The sequence below is a fragment of the Eschrichtius robustus genome, chromosome 2 (genome assembly GCF_028021215.1).
Source record: "Eschrichtius robustus isolate mEscRob2 chromosome 2, mEscRob2.pri, whole genome shotgun sequence".
Taxonomy (NCBI): domain Eukaryota; kingdom Metazoa; phylum Chordata; class Mammalia; order Artiodactyla; family Eschrichtiidae; genus Eschrichtius; species Eschrichtius robustus.
Genome location: NC_090825.1, coordinates 124,036,528 through 124,052,664, shown reverse-complemented (window position 1 = coordinate 124,052,664; position 16,137 = coordinate 124,036,528). Strand labels below are relative to the sequence as shown.

Genomic DNA, 16,137 nt, shown 5'->3' with positions numbered 1-16,137 from the left:
CGAGCCAGTCCCTCACTCTGTCCCTGGTGGTGGGCAGGTGGCTGCCTCAGATATTTATCTCTTGTATGGATGTTGTCATGGAAAATAGCCTATCTTGTGTTCTCAAGTTCATGGGCTAGTTACTTTCTATTTTACTTGAAAAAAAATGTCATACGAGTGTCATTCGTACTGTCCTTACTTCTAAGAGCCTTTACCATCTTTTTATACTCGTTAATGAGAAGTCAGTTAGCAAGACCATAGTAAATTTGTCATCACAAAGTGAATGAGTCAAATCAGCCTTCTGTGACAAACACAGTTTCTACCTTTATCTGAGTAGGATCTCTTACAGCAAACTTTGTGATAAAGTAGTTTCCCATGAGAACCTTTCATAGTCTCAAGGTTTTAAGTGAGGAGACCTTGCATTAAAACATTACAGAAGCTTTAGGGATTTAGAGAGAAACTCAACTTTATGCTGGCAAAATAGAGACTAAATACAGATTCACCTTAACCTGTTTAGTAATTGTTTAAGTATTCAATAACCGTTTCCCTTAAAACTACCCCTACAAGTGATTTCCAGGGCTCCTGCTTAGAAAAAAAGAGAGTGGCCCCAATCTTAACTTTAATTTTAATTAAAGCTGAGTCAAAGATATGCGGCTGTTTATAATAATTGTTTTCCACGGTGGCATTAGCTTACAACAGAACCATTATTCTACTAACCAGCATCTTGTTATATATTACTTTCTCTCTTGCTATAGAGAATCCCCAGGAAATGTATAAACTAGGCAAGTGTCAGTAACAAAATGTGTTCATCTCTCTTGTCAGCAATACTTTGGGGTTTTTGGAGGTCACTGGAAATTATTTGTGGCTATGAAGTCATGAAAACAGGACTTGGTTACTTTTAAAAATATGTATTAATTATACATACCTTTTTGGAAGATGCACAGTATATTGTACTGTAAATTCAGACAGTCCTTATCAACTTTGGTTATGATTACAGCAGGGAAGCAAGAGGAGAATTTGACTGGGACCTAGGTTGGTCAGGGCTTCTCCATTTTTTACCCACTCACTGTCACAGGGACTCCAAAACCTGTTCTTTTAATCACTCTATGCCATAAAGATACACACCAGCAACTTCTTTTAAATGAATCAACTCATCTGTTTGTTTTATCAGACCTGTTCTTTCATGTTCGAAAGAACACGTATGTGTCGGCATATCCACTCGGCTCTTCTACTGACCCATTTTACAGATGAGGCAAGCTTAGAAGTTTTTCAGGCTAATTCCAAAGTCAGCTAATTTGAAATGAATTTGGAAAACCTAAGTTTTTCTCTATTTCAGTCTCTGGTTCCTGCCTCTTATGTTCACTGTCTCCAATAAAAAAATGAGTACCTGGACCTTCAAAAGTGACCAAGCACTCTGCCTGGGGCCAGGTCAGCATTTGTCTTGAGGTCAGAAATCCAGGGTTTCACTTGGGATCAGTGCACACAGGTGACCCGTCCAACTAAGAAGCGCTTATTCGTTGACGTACCAGTGATGTGTTGGGGGAGCCTGTTTTCCACTCCACTGTTCCTTTGGGAATTTGCTCAGAAAAACCTGTGACTAGACCCTCAGGCATATGTCTCTGCCATTCCTATTTGTCTGAAAAGATAGGGAGCCAGAGGCTGATGAGGCCCTATGGCCCTGGAGCCTTTGCTACAGCTGAGTACAGGAAACCGGAGGGGAAAAAAAAAGACATGCAGCCAAAGTCCCTTCCTGGAGGCGGATGGGAAACCTGGAAAATATAAACTGGGGTTGCAGCCTTGCACTTGGGGGTTGGCTTGCTATTTTGAGCTTCCATCCAAGCGTGAGTCTCACATCCCTCATCTGGGGGTGAACTGTTGTGCTGGGCCCAGGGAGATCTGAATCCAATCACATGTGTTTCCATTCAGCCCAAAGGTGAAACTGATTGCATGTGACCATAGATCCAGCGGCTCCAGCCCATGCTGTCAAACTGGCTTTTAGCAGAGGGTTGGGCAGTTCCAGGATTCAGTCTTGTGGTTTAGGGCCCAATGCGGGTGGAGTGAGGGTGGGCTGGGGCGGAGGTTGCTCCCCAGAGATAACTCACTGCTGCCTCAGTTCTGAACAGGCACCAAAGTCTGCTTCGGGAAAGAACAACCCTCACCTTTGAGACACCGAGTTCCTGTTCCATAATGCCTAAATAACTCAGTCTCCAAGTGGTCGGATATCAGAAATTCAGGTGACTCTAAGCCAGGCAGGTGGCCTAAAAACCTGGAAGCCAACCCTACGTGAAGGAAGAGGAAGCAGCAGACATTATAGCTAACTGGGATATACATGTTTGTGTCAAAGGGCAGCCAGTCTTCAGCTGTAGCTGACGGGCACCACAGTGTATCTGCGAGCCCAGAATTGCCAAGTTTTCCAATTTTTAAAGAAATCTAAATTTGAATATGAAATCTATACATTTAAAAATACTGGCTAAATAAAAAATGTCACTCCACATACATCTTCATTTAATACCAGCCTCACTGTTGCAGGTTGGGTTTCCTGGGAAGCAGATTCTGAGAAGAATAAGTTGCAGGAAGCGTATTAGGGAGTGTGCTTAGGCTCAACATCTGTGGAAGGGAAGGGAAAGGAAGGATTGGGCAGAGAGGAAAGTTGAGCTGTGATGTGGTCTTAACAAAGGCTTCAGTTGACCTTATAGGTCTGAAACTGGGATAATCCATTAGAGCTGTTGCCCTTTTGTACCTGGGAGGCCCGGCCTTGATATGCTCACATTAGCAATTACTGGATGAGGCTGCCCTTGCAGGAGTGGGTACCTTAGACAAGGGCAGTTTCCAGGAAGGCGCTGAGAGCCCCTGAGGGGCTGAGTCCTTCAGCTCTGAACTGGGGGCTGGGTGGAGATTCTTGTGTCTATGCAGACCCCTCCTTGCTCTGCTCAGATTGACCTCCTTGTGTAATTTCTGGGAGCAAAAACTCCAGGATCTGTGTGTGCCTCTTCTCTTGGGGGTCTCAGGGCCTCTTTACCACAGCTGCTCTTAGGGCCACGATAGTACTCATTAATGTCGTCTCCTAACCATTCTAGGTTCCCTTCACTCTTAGCTAACTCCTCTGCTGGTCCAGGTGATGTACTTGGTGTTGGAACATGGACCTGCATCTCTGAGGGGTAAGAGACCCCCGTCACCGTGTCCATCTCAGGTTGCAGCTGGTGTACTTGTTCGTTTACCATCAAGATCAGGCAGGGCTGTGCCTGAAAGAACCCCTGTGGATCATAAGCGTGTCCGACATACCCCTTCCTGCCCCCGTTGTGCAATAGTAGCCCTATCTCCTCCTGCTCTTCACGGTCCCACCAAGAAGGATACCAACTCTCCTTCTTGCGTGTTTCGTCCCTGAGCACAAAGAGCCCAAGGTGCCCTGTAACAGCTGTAATAGCTGTAATTCGTAGTTCAGCAGAGTTCTTGCTGTGCCCCCTGGTAGAAGCACTTGCCCTTTGGGGAAAAGACACTAAACAACCCAGAGCTGCAGGGATGGGAAACGCATATATCCCAATTGGGTCCCTGGCAGTAAAGGTAAAAGGGGTCACTCCTGCTTCTTCCCCTTGTTTCTGGGATCCATGTGTTCTTCCTTTGGAAACACAGCACCATATAAAGGGCACTGATTTACAATGCACAGTGCATCCTGGAGGGTGGTGCCTTATCCTTGCAAGGAGTCGTCTCTGAACTGGTGCTTCAGTTGTGCCTTCGGTAGGCCATTCCGCCTTGCTCAGGTTGGCAGGTTCAGGGTGATGCGGTATTTGATAGAACTAGTGGATCCTGCAGTCATGTGGCCTTTCTTGCATCTTACTTGCTGTTAAACAAGCCCCTTGGTCTGATGTGATGCTATGTAGATCCCATGCCAGTGCCTCAAACACTCCTTAAGCCCTCAAATAGGGTCGACTGAGGCCACAGCAACAGAAGGTGCAAATCCATATCTAGAATATGTGTTTGTTTCTGTAAAAATGAATCACTGTGCTTTCCAGTGTGAAAGGGGTCTAAGGTCGTCTACACAAGTGGCTGTGTGTATCTTTGAGGGATGGTGCCATCTTGGGGAGGAAGTGTTGCTCTGTGTTGCTGGCAGGATGGATGTTTGACGGCACCAGTAGCTGGATCAGCACTGGTGACTGGGTATTGGTTCCCTGCATGGCCTCTATCCCTGTCACCATGTCTTGTCTACTCCATCCATGTGCCCACTGAGCCAACACTGGGGTGGTTGATGATGGAGGGTGGCTGATGTCAGCTGACTGAATCATTTTGTCTGCCTCATCGTTTAGTGCCTCTTCCGTGATGGATGCTCTCTGGAGGGCATTAAAATACAATACATATATCTTCATTCTTTATGCCCATTCCCCTGGTCTGCCATGTGCTGCTAGCTAAGGCCACCTTTTCCTTGATCTTTAATCTTTCCCCTTACCACCTAGAAATACTTCAACACTATGTATAATCTTGAGCCACTTTTCTTCTTCAACATTATGTATAATCTTGAGTCACTGTTCTTTCCAAAGTGGACGACTAGCCTGAAACTCTGGACATTTGGGAAGAGATCTCTTCGCTATTGTCTTTCAACACCACCCCTGGGTGGGACTGTCAAGTGGCCATGGTGTGTTTTCAATGTGATCTAGATGCCGAGCCATCCCATCTGGAAATCAGGCTCAGGTGTTTTCCTGCTCCGCCAGCTTATCCTCAGGGCCATAGGTGTGTGCTGACAGAAGGGTACTAGAGCAGCAGCAGTGGATGACATGGGAGACGGGGCCACCTGCTCAGGTAGTTTACTTGTGCCCTTCAGCCCTTCTCATGATCAATTGCTGTTTGGCCAACTTGGTCTTGTGACTTGGTGGGTCTGATAGAACCCAGCTCAGAATGGACATTTCTGGCCACTTCATGACCCTGGTCAAGCCCTCCATCTCTACCAGGGTCCAATAGCACTCGAGGACCTATTTTTCAAATAGTGCATAATTTTCTTACTCCAGAGCCCTAAGAGTGTAAATTGTGATACTTCTGTTGGGACTGCATAACGTTCACGTGGTGGCTTTTCCCACCACAAATACCTCCAGTGCTGTAGAGTTTATCGGGTCTTATGGCTAAAGTGGCAGGGCTGTTTGCACTTGCATCCTGGATCTGCTGCAGAGCCCTTTCCTGCCCCAGGCGTGGCTCAGAATGGACAGCCTTTGATGTAAATGTGCTATAAAAGTATTTCCAGGACTAAGTTGTCTTTAAAACCTGAAGAGGCCTCCCAGGCTTTGTGCGGAGAAGGCCAGAGGCCTGCAGAATCATTCTTTACTGAGGAAATGAATGAGAACGTCCATCCAGGAAGAAGTAGGATTGCCTACCTTGCTCATGCTGATGTAAGTTTGATTTTGGAATAAGCCCATGGGAATACTTTCCTGTGGCTATCATATTTTTTTTCTTTTTTTGGCTTATGTGTTTCAAGGGTAGGATTGTTTGTCAGGTTATTTCTGTGTATTTAATATGTAAACATCTAATAATAGCAGGTGAATCACCACTTTGATTTTCATTCTGTGACACTGGAAGTACACGACTAGGATTTCCTTTGTTTGAAATGTAGGTAAAATTAATGGACTCAAATGACTTAATGGGAAGTTCTGAGATTAAATGTTTATTCACATTAGAATAGCCTATATATTTCACAAAAGCCTGGTATATGTCTTTTGCCCCTTCAAAACTCTTCCGTATTTGTTTTGGGACTATGCTTTTCTTCATCCTTCAAATCAGGAACCGGGGGAAACGTTTACCCATATTAATATAGCAAAGTATAAATTTGTTTTTAAAAAGTAGAAAGTTTTTTTTTTTAAATTTTTATTTGTTTATTTATTTATCCATTTATTCATGGCTGTGTTGGGTCTTGGTTTCTGCGCGAGGGCCTTCCCCAGTTGCGGCAAGTGGGGGCCACTCTTCATCGCGGTGCGCGGGCCTCTCATTATCGCGGCCTCTCTTGTTGCGGAGCACAGGCTCCAGACGCGCAGGCTCAGCAATTGTGGCTCACGGGCCCAGTCGCTCCGCAGCACGTGGGATCCTCCCAGACCAGGGCTCGAACCCGCGTCCCCTGCATTGGCAGGCAGATTCTCAACCACTGCGCCACCAGGGAAGCCCCTAGAAAGTATTTTTGATAGTCAAAACTGTGTGAATTACTAAGCACTTATTTGAGATATTTTGGAGGTTAAAAGGAAGACAGAATATTCTTGACTTTCCCCTCTATTCAATTAATTTTCCCCCATTGATTCTACTCTATTCCAAGCTTTATAAAAGAGCTGGAGACTACCAAGATAAATAAGACATAGTCCTGGACACAAAAAACGAGTTCAGCAAATAATAATCAGAACATTAAAGATAATGGTAGGAATAGCTGCCGTCTAATTAACTTTGTGCTAAGAGCTTTACGTGAATAATCTTATTTAATCTTCAATATGTTCAGTGTCCTTTACCCCCGTATACACTTGTGCCCTCCCTTCCCTCTTAACCAGCTTAGATCCCATGGTTTATCCTCAATTCCCTTGAGTTTCTTTCTCCCTTCTCAGCACTCATCTAGCAAAACCCTTGTCAAAGTCCACACGCTGCCTCCTCCATGCCTGCATGTATACAGCTGTACATGGCTGGAGGTGTAAGCCACACCATGCTTACGGGTCTGTCTTTAAATTTATGGCCACTACCTGAGGGGAATCCTAAGTGCTGCCAGGGAATCACACGGTATTTCCCTAGCCCCTTTAATCTCCTAAAAACTGACTCTATACCAGCTCCTCTCCCCTCTTAACTTTCAGTACCTTCTCTCCCAGACTGTCTTAGCTCATGGCAGAGAAAACAGACACAGTCAGAAGAGAACTGCCATAAACTCCCACCATGAAATTTACCCAGCTGTCTGTCTCTGTGCCGGTATACTCTTCCCCTTAGTTACTCGTGGAGGAACGGTCCTTCCTCCTGGCTAAGGGGAAGCCCTCCATTTGAACACTAGATGTCACCTGTGTTGTCTATTCAAGAACCCCGACAGCAGTTGTTCCATTTCTCTCCTGCATCGTGAAGTTTCCTCTTCTTTCTGAATCAGCCCCGTTGGCAGAAGCCGTGCTATTTCCCTCATATTAGATTCTACTTTCTCTGCTAGTTACTTCTCCATATCCTTGTCCCCGTTTACAAAAAACTCCTTGAAAGAGTTGCCTGTATTAGGTGTTTTCAGTTTCCCCTTTGATTTTCTTTTGGAAACGCTCCAATCAGATTTCAGCTCCACAACTTCATTAAGACTGCTCTGGCACACATACACACATGGTAGGTACGCAGTAAATCTTACCAGAATAATTTAATACTTGCTTATACATACACAAAAAAACCCCACTGTGAGGTGGGTATGAAGATACTTATTTTATAGGTGCTCTGGTCAAGGTCCTTGGTGATTTCACGCACTGATGAACTCTCAGTTCCCATCATCCTTGACCTTTCAACAGCATGTGAACACTTTCTCTTTTTTGAAATAATTTTATTTCTTCACCTTCACAATACTGTACTCTCATGGTGTCCCCGCTGTCTCATTGACCACTGTCTCTGATGCTTTTTCTGGTTCTTTTTTTACCCTGAGGCTGCTTACTTATCTCAGAGCTCTACCTCCACTCACGTCCTTGGTCAGCTCATCCAGCACTGTTCCTTTATATAATAGCTAGAGGTTGACTGCTCCCAAATTTGTATCTCTGGCCCAGCTGTTCGTTTAGATTTCTAATCTTGAATATCTACCTGCCTGCTCAACATTTCACTTGGATGTTTAATAGGAAGGTCCACAAGCATATTCCTGACTTCCCCCCCCCCCCAATCCCAGTTCTCCCACAATTTTCCCTATCTCACCTTCATCTTTTGAGTTGCTCAGGCCGACATATTTAGTGTAATCTTTGATTGCTCTTTTTCTCATACCCCAGTCAAATCCATCAGCAAATATTGCTGGCTTAACCTTGAATCATATCCAATATCTGACCATTTCGAACTGCTTCCACTGTTACGATTTGGTCCAAGCAACCGCCATCTCACCAGACCTTCTGTGATCCCTGGTACGGAAAATTTCAGCCCATCCTCAAGACACTGGAATGACTTTCATTTCCCCATTCCTGCTTTATTTATCCCCAATGCACTTGCCACCATTTTAAACACTATATACTTTTTAAAACACTATATTTTACTCTTGATTCATGCCTTCTCTAGAATGGGAGCTTCAAGAGGGCAGGGATTTTGTCAGTTTTATTCAAATATTTGTATCCCTCGTGCCTAGATACCCATAATAGGTACTCAATAAATATTAGTTGAATGAATTAATAAATCATCACAAAAACACTGTATGGTAGGTAATAAAATGCTCATTTTAGAGGTGAGGTAACCAAGGCTCAGAAGGTTGAAATAATCTGCTGATGGTCATAGAAACAGGAGCTGGTTGAATTGTAATGTGGCGGAGGTCCCTCTATTCCCAAGTCCAGACCCTTAAACAGTATACCATCCTGGATTCTAGTCCACAGTTTTCCTTCTGAACTCAAAATCATTTTTTTCATTTTTAATTAATTTATTTAATTAATTTATTTTTGGCTGTGTTGGGTCTTCGCTGCTGCATGCAGGCTTTCTCTAGTTGGCGGTGAGCAGGGGCTACTCTTCGTTGCAGTGTGTGGGCTTCTCATTACGGTGGCTTCTCTTGTTCTCTTCTTGAGCACGGGCTCTAGGCGCGCGGGCTTCAGTAGTTGTGGCACACAGGTTCAGTAGTTGTGGCTCACTGGCTCTAGAGCACAGGCTCGGTAGTTGTGGCGCCTGGGCTTAGTTGCTCCGCGGCATGTGGGATCTTCGCGGACCAGGGATCAAACCCGTGTCCCCTGCGTTGGCAGATGGATTCTTAACCACTGCGCCACCAGGGAAGTTCCTTCATTTTTTTAAAAAGGAAGTTCTTTAAATTAACACAAGGCCTTTGATCTTCTCTTATACTTTGATGGCGGCTCCTTTCGAGCCACAGCTCTCTAATCACTGCTCAGGTACCAAATCTATTCTACAGAGTCATTCTTTGGCCCATGTATTGCCTTGGAATTTTGTGATTGTATCCTATTAGCAAAGTGATTCCTCACCATCTTGAATTCACTTGCTCTGAAATCTAGAATCAGGAAACTCTAAGAAGGCTTACAGAAGCAAAAATAGATATTCTTAAATCTAGATTCTCACCACATGCCCTTTAATTACAGGAAAGTTCTTATTCCATCTCTTTCTTCTGACACAGTTTGAAACATTCTTCCATTCACTCACCTAATAATAATTGAGCAGTTTCTATGGGCAAGGCCCTATTTCACACATTCAGGACCCAGCAGTGAATAAAACAGACACATTCCCTGCCCTCAGGGAGTTTACATTCTAGGGATGAGAAGGAAGATAATACTTAATAATAAATTAATATATTATGTGGTGAAAAAGTACTATGAAGATAAATAAAGCATAGAAGGGGGCTAACAGGTGACAGATGGTATTCTCTTGAATAAGGGTATAAAATAAACTCCCTGAGATCCGGGATATTATTATTATTATTATTATTATTATTATTCACATCTGTAGCACAGGGTAAATACTGTGTGAATATTGTGAGAATGAATGAATAACAGTGAAGAAGAGAGCCCAGTTAGGTTACTGCAGTAGTCCAGGTGATAGCTGATGGCAGCTGGACACAGAGAGAAGCTTTGTAGATGGAGAGAAGAGATCATAGTGTGTATATATGTAAAAGACAGAACCAACAGTATTTCCTGACAGATTGGATGTGGGGTGCAAATTGGATTGGACTGAAGGAGAGAAGTCAAGGTTTGGATGATGCCAAACCTTTAGTCTGAGCAACTAGAATAAAGTAGCCTTGACTGAGGTGTGGGAAGTCTATGGATGTGGTAGGTTTGGTGGCCAAAATTAAGTTTCTTTGGGACCATAAAGTTGCTCAGTGTCTCCCTCTCCCTCTCTCATAGTTTCCTGAGATATCTAAAGCCAAGTACTGCTGTGTATCCAAGGAAAACCATTCAGAGTCATTCTACTGTGGAAACCATTCATGCCGGTTCCACTCCTCACTCTCTTGGCCAGACACAGAGGCATCCTGTGTTGATCACGGCCTTTCTTCTTAGTCCTTGAATAAGAAAGGCACAGCCAAGGAAGGCTTTTTTCTTCAAACTCATCTTAGACACTTGATTTTGATTTAAGAAAGAGAAAGATGATTGAAGGGGATGAAAGAGGGAAAAAAATACTGTTTGTTGTACATTTCTGCTGATGGCAACAGCTTGAACCGATTAGCTGGTTATTATGCATTCCTGTGCATGGCTTTTCACAGCAGTCTGATCCAGAGAAACACATCACAAGTCCTATTCTGCATGGCTTCTTGCATGCAAGCCTGACCTCAAAGAGATTAACCAAGTCTTGTAATTTGAAACAACAGACACACACAAAATCATCAAGTGATCAAAAATATGGTATAAATCTATTTAGTAGAGAGTGTTCTGGATTATAATGACAGTAACAGAAGAGATAATTAGGATGCAAAGAAAGGAAACAAAAACCCGACAAACCCACGAAATTAAAAAAAGGAAGGCAGTGGTATTTCTTTAGGATTGTAAATGTCCCCTACATATTTTTTGCTTTTCCTAAGAAGAACTTGCAAGATCCCTTCACATAAATTTGGAGCAGTTAAAACTATGGGAAAGATTCTGAGAGACCTCTGCAGGGTTGCATAGTATGTAGTTAATTCTCTTTTTTACTCTGTTCTAAATATAATCCTGCTCATTTGCATGCCAATCCCCAGAATGCTTTGTAATTTCACAACTCTTGGCTAGTGGTCTCAGCACTTAAGCTTTAAGAACAAAGCAAAATGTTTAGGGCGTGCCTTTCACTTTAGTCTTTTTTTTTTTTTTTTTTCCCCTGTGCTTTGCAAAAGAGTACAGGGAGGTGACCTTTGCTTTGCATTCATCCTCCAAGAGTATCACAGAAATAAAGTGGAGAATGCTGTGGACTTCTCCTGTGAAGACTGCATTCAGTCTAGTTACCCATGAATAACCAGCCGCTGGATTAACTCACTTGAGAAGGAGTGTTTCAGGGGGGCTTAGTCTGCCGTTTGATTATGTGACCAGGCTGGTTCATTTCAGGTTTATGGAAAGCCCAAGCTGGAGTATTCTGTACCTTCTTTCTGTGGATGCTTTATATAGCTTCTCTACTGCAAAGGTAGCCTTCAAGTTAATGAGGAGATGTCCCGAAGTGTGGTGGGTGGCCTGCCTTGGAGAAATGTGAATTCAAGATCTCTAACACAGACCTAGTCATGCTCCGTGGTATCTACAGAATTTCTATTTAGGGAGGATTAGGATCCACAAGGGGGTGTGGTGGTCGTGGGAGACTTGTCTTGAGAGGGCTTTATAATTTTCGCATAGCAAGCCATTTTTGTTGTTGTTGTTGTTATCCAAGTGGTATATTTGGGATTATTTTTTTCAGGAGAGCTGAGACCATCCGACCATCCCTCAGCCCCGAGCCACAGTGGCTCCTCCAAACATGCCCCCCTTGGCCGTTTATTTGAAGCGGGTAGCCAAAGGATAATATATTCCAGCACCGAAAGGTCATGTTTTTGGTCCTAATAGCACATTGATCTCTGTCTATCAGCCCTGCCTAAAGTGAACTCGGCATTGTGAACAGCGCACACCAGATCGCTCACAAAACCCACGGCTGCGCAGTAATGTGCCCGGGCGTTTGGCTTCTCACTGCAGGTGTTTTATACTCTTTACTCACGGAGCAGCGTTAATGCTTTTTCTTCGATTCTGAGAGCCAGACAGTGGAGTTCCTTTAAAACATTATTTTGAGAATTATTTTTACAATACAGAGAACGGCTGATGGTAGCTGACACGGTGCCCCCTCGCAGCCCGCCGAGAGTGAGGGGTTGCTTCGCATTTTCTGATGCCGATTTTCATGGTCTCGGGATAGCAGCGGCCGGCCAGGCTGCACAAAGTCAGCCCAGTTCTCGGCTTTCTAAGGGGTCGCGGCGGCTGTTTACACACCCAGCGACCAGCAGAGGCGGCGCTCGGCCTCCGCGGTAACAAAGGCAGCTGCCGTCGCATCCAGCCCGCGCGGTGGCGAAGGAGAGCGGGTTCCGGGAGGGAAGTCCAGAGCCGTCTCCTTTCTGAAACCAGGGTGGGGAAGGTGGGGAATCGGATCACGGGCAGGTCGGAGGCGTGGGCGCTTTCCCGGGCTGCGGCGGGGCCAGGAGGGCTACGCTGGGGCTTCTCTGCCGCCGACACCAGGGACTGCAGCATCCCCGCCCCGAACAGTCCCTCGCGCCCCCTGGTGGCGGTGGAGCAGGCTGGCTCCGCTGCACTCGCAAGTCACCAGAAAAAAAAAAAAGGAAGAAAAAGTGGGTGAGGCAGATGCAAGGAGGAAAATCAATAGGGATAAGAGAGAAGAGGGAGGAGTCGCGGATCAGCCATTCTTGTCTTACGGGGTCCCAGCTGGCACCGCAAAAGAAAGGAAAAAAAAAAAAAAAAAAGCCCGGGCGTGAACGCGAGTGGAGGAGGGTGTGTGTGTGGGGGGGGGGGTCGGGGGTGAAAGGGGGACCGGGGAGATTTACTATTGTCTCTGGCAGCCGCCGCGGGAGCCGGGGAGGGGGGCGGAGGCGAGAGGAGGAGGCGGCGGCCGCGGCCAGCGCACCATTCGCTCCACCTGATCTTGGGGCGCTGTGCGCTGAGGAAGGCGCGGGCGAGCCGGAGCAGAAGAAGGAGGGAGGGAGGCAGCTGCTGCCGCCACCGCCGCCACCATGTCCTACCAAGGCAAGAAGAACATCCCGCGGATCACGGTGAGTCGGACGCCGCCGTGGCTCGCTCGCTCCTGGCCGGCTGCACCGCGGGTGGGGGCGGCTTGGATCCCGCCGGCTTCCCTGGGCTGGTACCCGGGGAGGGACGGGGGCCCGGGGCCGGGGCCGGGGCGGGGGGGTGGTGTGTGGCGGTGGTCAGTCCAGCCGGCGCGGCGGGGCGCCACCCAGACGGAGCGACCCTGGGATTTGGGGAAAACCAAACAAAGAGGAAACCCAAACAGTGGCGTGGAGAACTTTGGATTATTTATCTTCCTTTGCCACCACCCAGTAGTTCCCAAGTAACACAGTGGGCTCGGCTCTCCCTGGACGCCCCCGCGCCGCCTGGGTCGTCAGTGTGTGCTGCCCCAGGCGAGGTGTGTTTTTTGTAGAAGGTTCCTTTTGGCGGGGCGGGGTATGGAGAGGTGACACCTTTCCCCAGGGTACTTGGTAGCCCGACCGCGCCCCTCGCTGAGCTCCAGCCCCGTGGCTCCCCGCCCCCACCCCCCGACCCTACCACCGCGCGACGGTGATGGGATTTCTGGACATCCGTCTTCACCTTGGCCACTCCTTGCTGGTATTCACCCCAGTTCATGTTTCGGTGCATCATACTCGGACTGGACAGCTAACGTGGCTGTAGTGAGAATGACCAACTTTTTTTTTGCCCTTGATGCATTTACATTTTTCCCGTCATTTCTCCCCCTCATCCCAAGAAAAGGCTGAGTTTTTAGAGCAGATTTTAGTTTGCGGTGGCAGGCGCACGCTGTGTGCATGCCGTGTCCAACTGCCATTGTGTGCAAAGCCGAGCCTCCCGCGGCCGGCGGGTGTCAGATGCGCTGGGCGAGCGTCTAGGGCGGGGTGGAGAGGAGATGTGCCATAATCAGGTACAGAAGCCTCATCTTCGCTGGCGTCCAGCAAGCAGCTCTCGCGGCAAAATACCGCGCCCTGGTGCGGGATTCCTCCAGGATGCGCTGAAATGACGCCTCGAATGGAAGGGACATAGGACAGGCTGGAATGGGCATTTTCAAAAAGGGGGCAAGACAAAAACAACAGAAAACCCACTGTCATTTGTTAGTTGAGCACGAAGCAGTGCGGTTGTGCTTTGTCTCTAGTGAATGGGGTGTGTGTGTGTGTGTGTGTGTGTGTAGTGTGTGTGTAAGTGGGGGAATGGATGGCTACTCCATCTTTGCAAGACGAACAAAGGAAGTGATCAGCTGGCCCCTGGGAGGCTCTGCAGCTGCCCTAGGGCAGTGCTGTACCTGCTACTGTAGTTCGTTTGCCGGGATCCACTAGGTTTTGCTGTGGGCATGAGTCTGTTTGCACTTGCTGGGTTAGGCTTGGAACAACCTGATTGCAGTGCAGGACCTTCCCCTCTGCAGGCACCAGGAAGCTGTTCTTGCCTCTACTGCACTTTATTGTCAAGTGGTTTATTTCTATGGCAGTACTCTACCTTTTTCATGCACCTGAGCTTCACCGGACACAAGTGTGCCCCACCCCTACCTGCTGTCCACTTGGTCCTAGGGAAGCAACACTCCCCAGGGGGACAGAGTTGGGATGCTTAGGGATCCTTTCGCCAGGTAGAGGCATTGGGTTTAAGCCCATCCTCCTTGACCCACTACCTGATATCATTGACTTCACATTATTGTAAAAGCATAGTGAGTCTTTTGTAATACACCGTATTTTCTCAGTGCCAGTTGTCTTTGCAAAGAGCTGTGGATGGTATTATTTTTTTTAAAAGCTGATTGAGACAAAAGCTCAATTTTTATACTTATTTCTGTAACTCAGGAGAGATGAACCTCAGCTCTCATGCTATGATGTGTGGAAGTTACGTCGCACATATGCCACTTGCTTTATATCCGGTGTGCATTTGCCAGTTCTCCTATTTGGGATAAGCAGAGAACAGATTATTTTTTTCTTCTTGGTCTGAAGACTGCAATGGTTCTTCTTATGGATTCAGCCTCTGCTATGGCATTGAGAGCCATGCCCATTCTTCTAGGTATCACTTAAGCCACCTTTAAGGAAAGATACAGAAATTTAGCCCATATGATAACAGCCTTAGAAGCCCCTGTAAGTGTGGCTGGGCCCTAATCCCAGGGCCAGGTTTGCAGGGGGCTCCCTTTTGTTCCCGCTTGGATGCTCTTCTCTGGGGTGCATCCTTCATTTTCAGTGCGGCTTCCATCCTTTCTCTGCGTGTGGGGCGTGGTGCTGCATAACAGCCTCTGCCTTGAAGCTGAGGCTGTGCCTTCGGCAGCTGTGATGGGAATGGACGGTGGCTGTGAATTTCTTCCAGCCAGCCTGACTTGCATTCATTGTTGAGAGGGGTATGGGCTGGGGAGAGGCAGAGGGACATGGCAGGATGGGAGTGTGGGTCCTTGGGGGCAAGGAATCCATTTGTTGATTTTTCTCATGCTTTGTTTTTGTATTTCCTTGAACAAGAATTCTACTTTAGAACAAAACAGTGTTGTAATTTTTGTACATTTGCAGGTCCGTAGATGACTATGGTTATCTACATACTACCAGGGGTGAGATACCCTTCCTAGGTATAGCTAAAAACACAAAAATACGGACACAGATCTCTATATATTGAAAATATGATTAAAGATCTAAATAGAACATATGTCCCCTGCTGTCAATTCTAGTCCGTTTTTTAAAATGGTAAGATTATGGAATTTATGTTAAGTTTCCTATCCTCTCTCTATTCCATTCTGTGAACTGCCCCACCCAGTAGCTGGAATGTCACTGTAGTCTGAGGACTGATGGGGGCAGTCTTTCTTGCTGAGTACCTTTGCCTCACAGGCACAATTTGGGGGACACAGTAACGTTTAGTTTGCTTATTTTCTGCTTTTCCTTCTACCTCTTTTTGCTGCCCTCCTGAGAGTAAAGCCTTCCTACACCCCTGTGTTTATTGGTTACCTGGAAGGGGTTATTTCTCTGTCGCTGGTAGAATTGGCTGGGGCTTTCCCTGGGAGTAGCTCAGGCCTCAGATCTCATTGTTCTCAGGTCACCTACCTGAGTAATCTGCATGTCCTTACCCCAACACTAGCCCTTGCTTCTAAATGGCAGAGACAGCAGTTTGGGTGGCCCAGCCAATCAGAGCAGGGACCTGGTCATCCACCTCTGTCTCCTCTGTCTCACACAGTGCCTGGCACATAGATGCCTAGTGATGATTGGTTAAATCAATAAATGAATTAAAAATTGTTCCTACTAAGAATAGCTCACACCTACTGAGTGTTTATTTTGTGTCAAGTATTGTGCCTTATATGCATTGTTTCATTTAATCCCTCAAATCAGCACTGTCTGAGAGGTACTAGAGTTATCCC

At 46.4% G+C, this 16,137-nt stretch overlaps 1 protein-coding gene across 2 annotated transcripts in view; it reads left to right on the top strand.

Annotated features, from left to right (window-relative positions):
• Positions 1 to 16,137, top strand: part of DPYSL3 (dihydropyrimidinase like 3) — a 120,009-nt gene that overhangs the window by 35,475 nt on the left and 68,397 nt on the right. Inside the window, exon 1 of one of the 2 annotated variants that reach the window (XM_068536128.1) lies at positions 12,655 to 12,823. The exons of the other annotated variant lie outside the window; for it this stretch is intronic. Coding sequence (XP_068392229.1) covers positions 12,785 to 12,823 — 39 coding nt within the window. The 5' untranslated portion in view covers positions 12,655 to 12,784. Of the gene's footprint in view, positions 1 to 12,654; positions 12,824 to 16,137 lie in introns of those variants that run through there. 2 annotated transcript variants of the gene reach the window in all.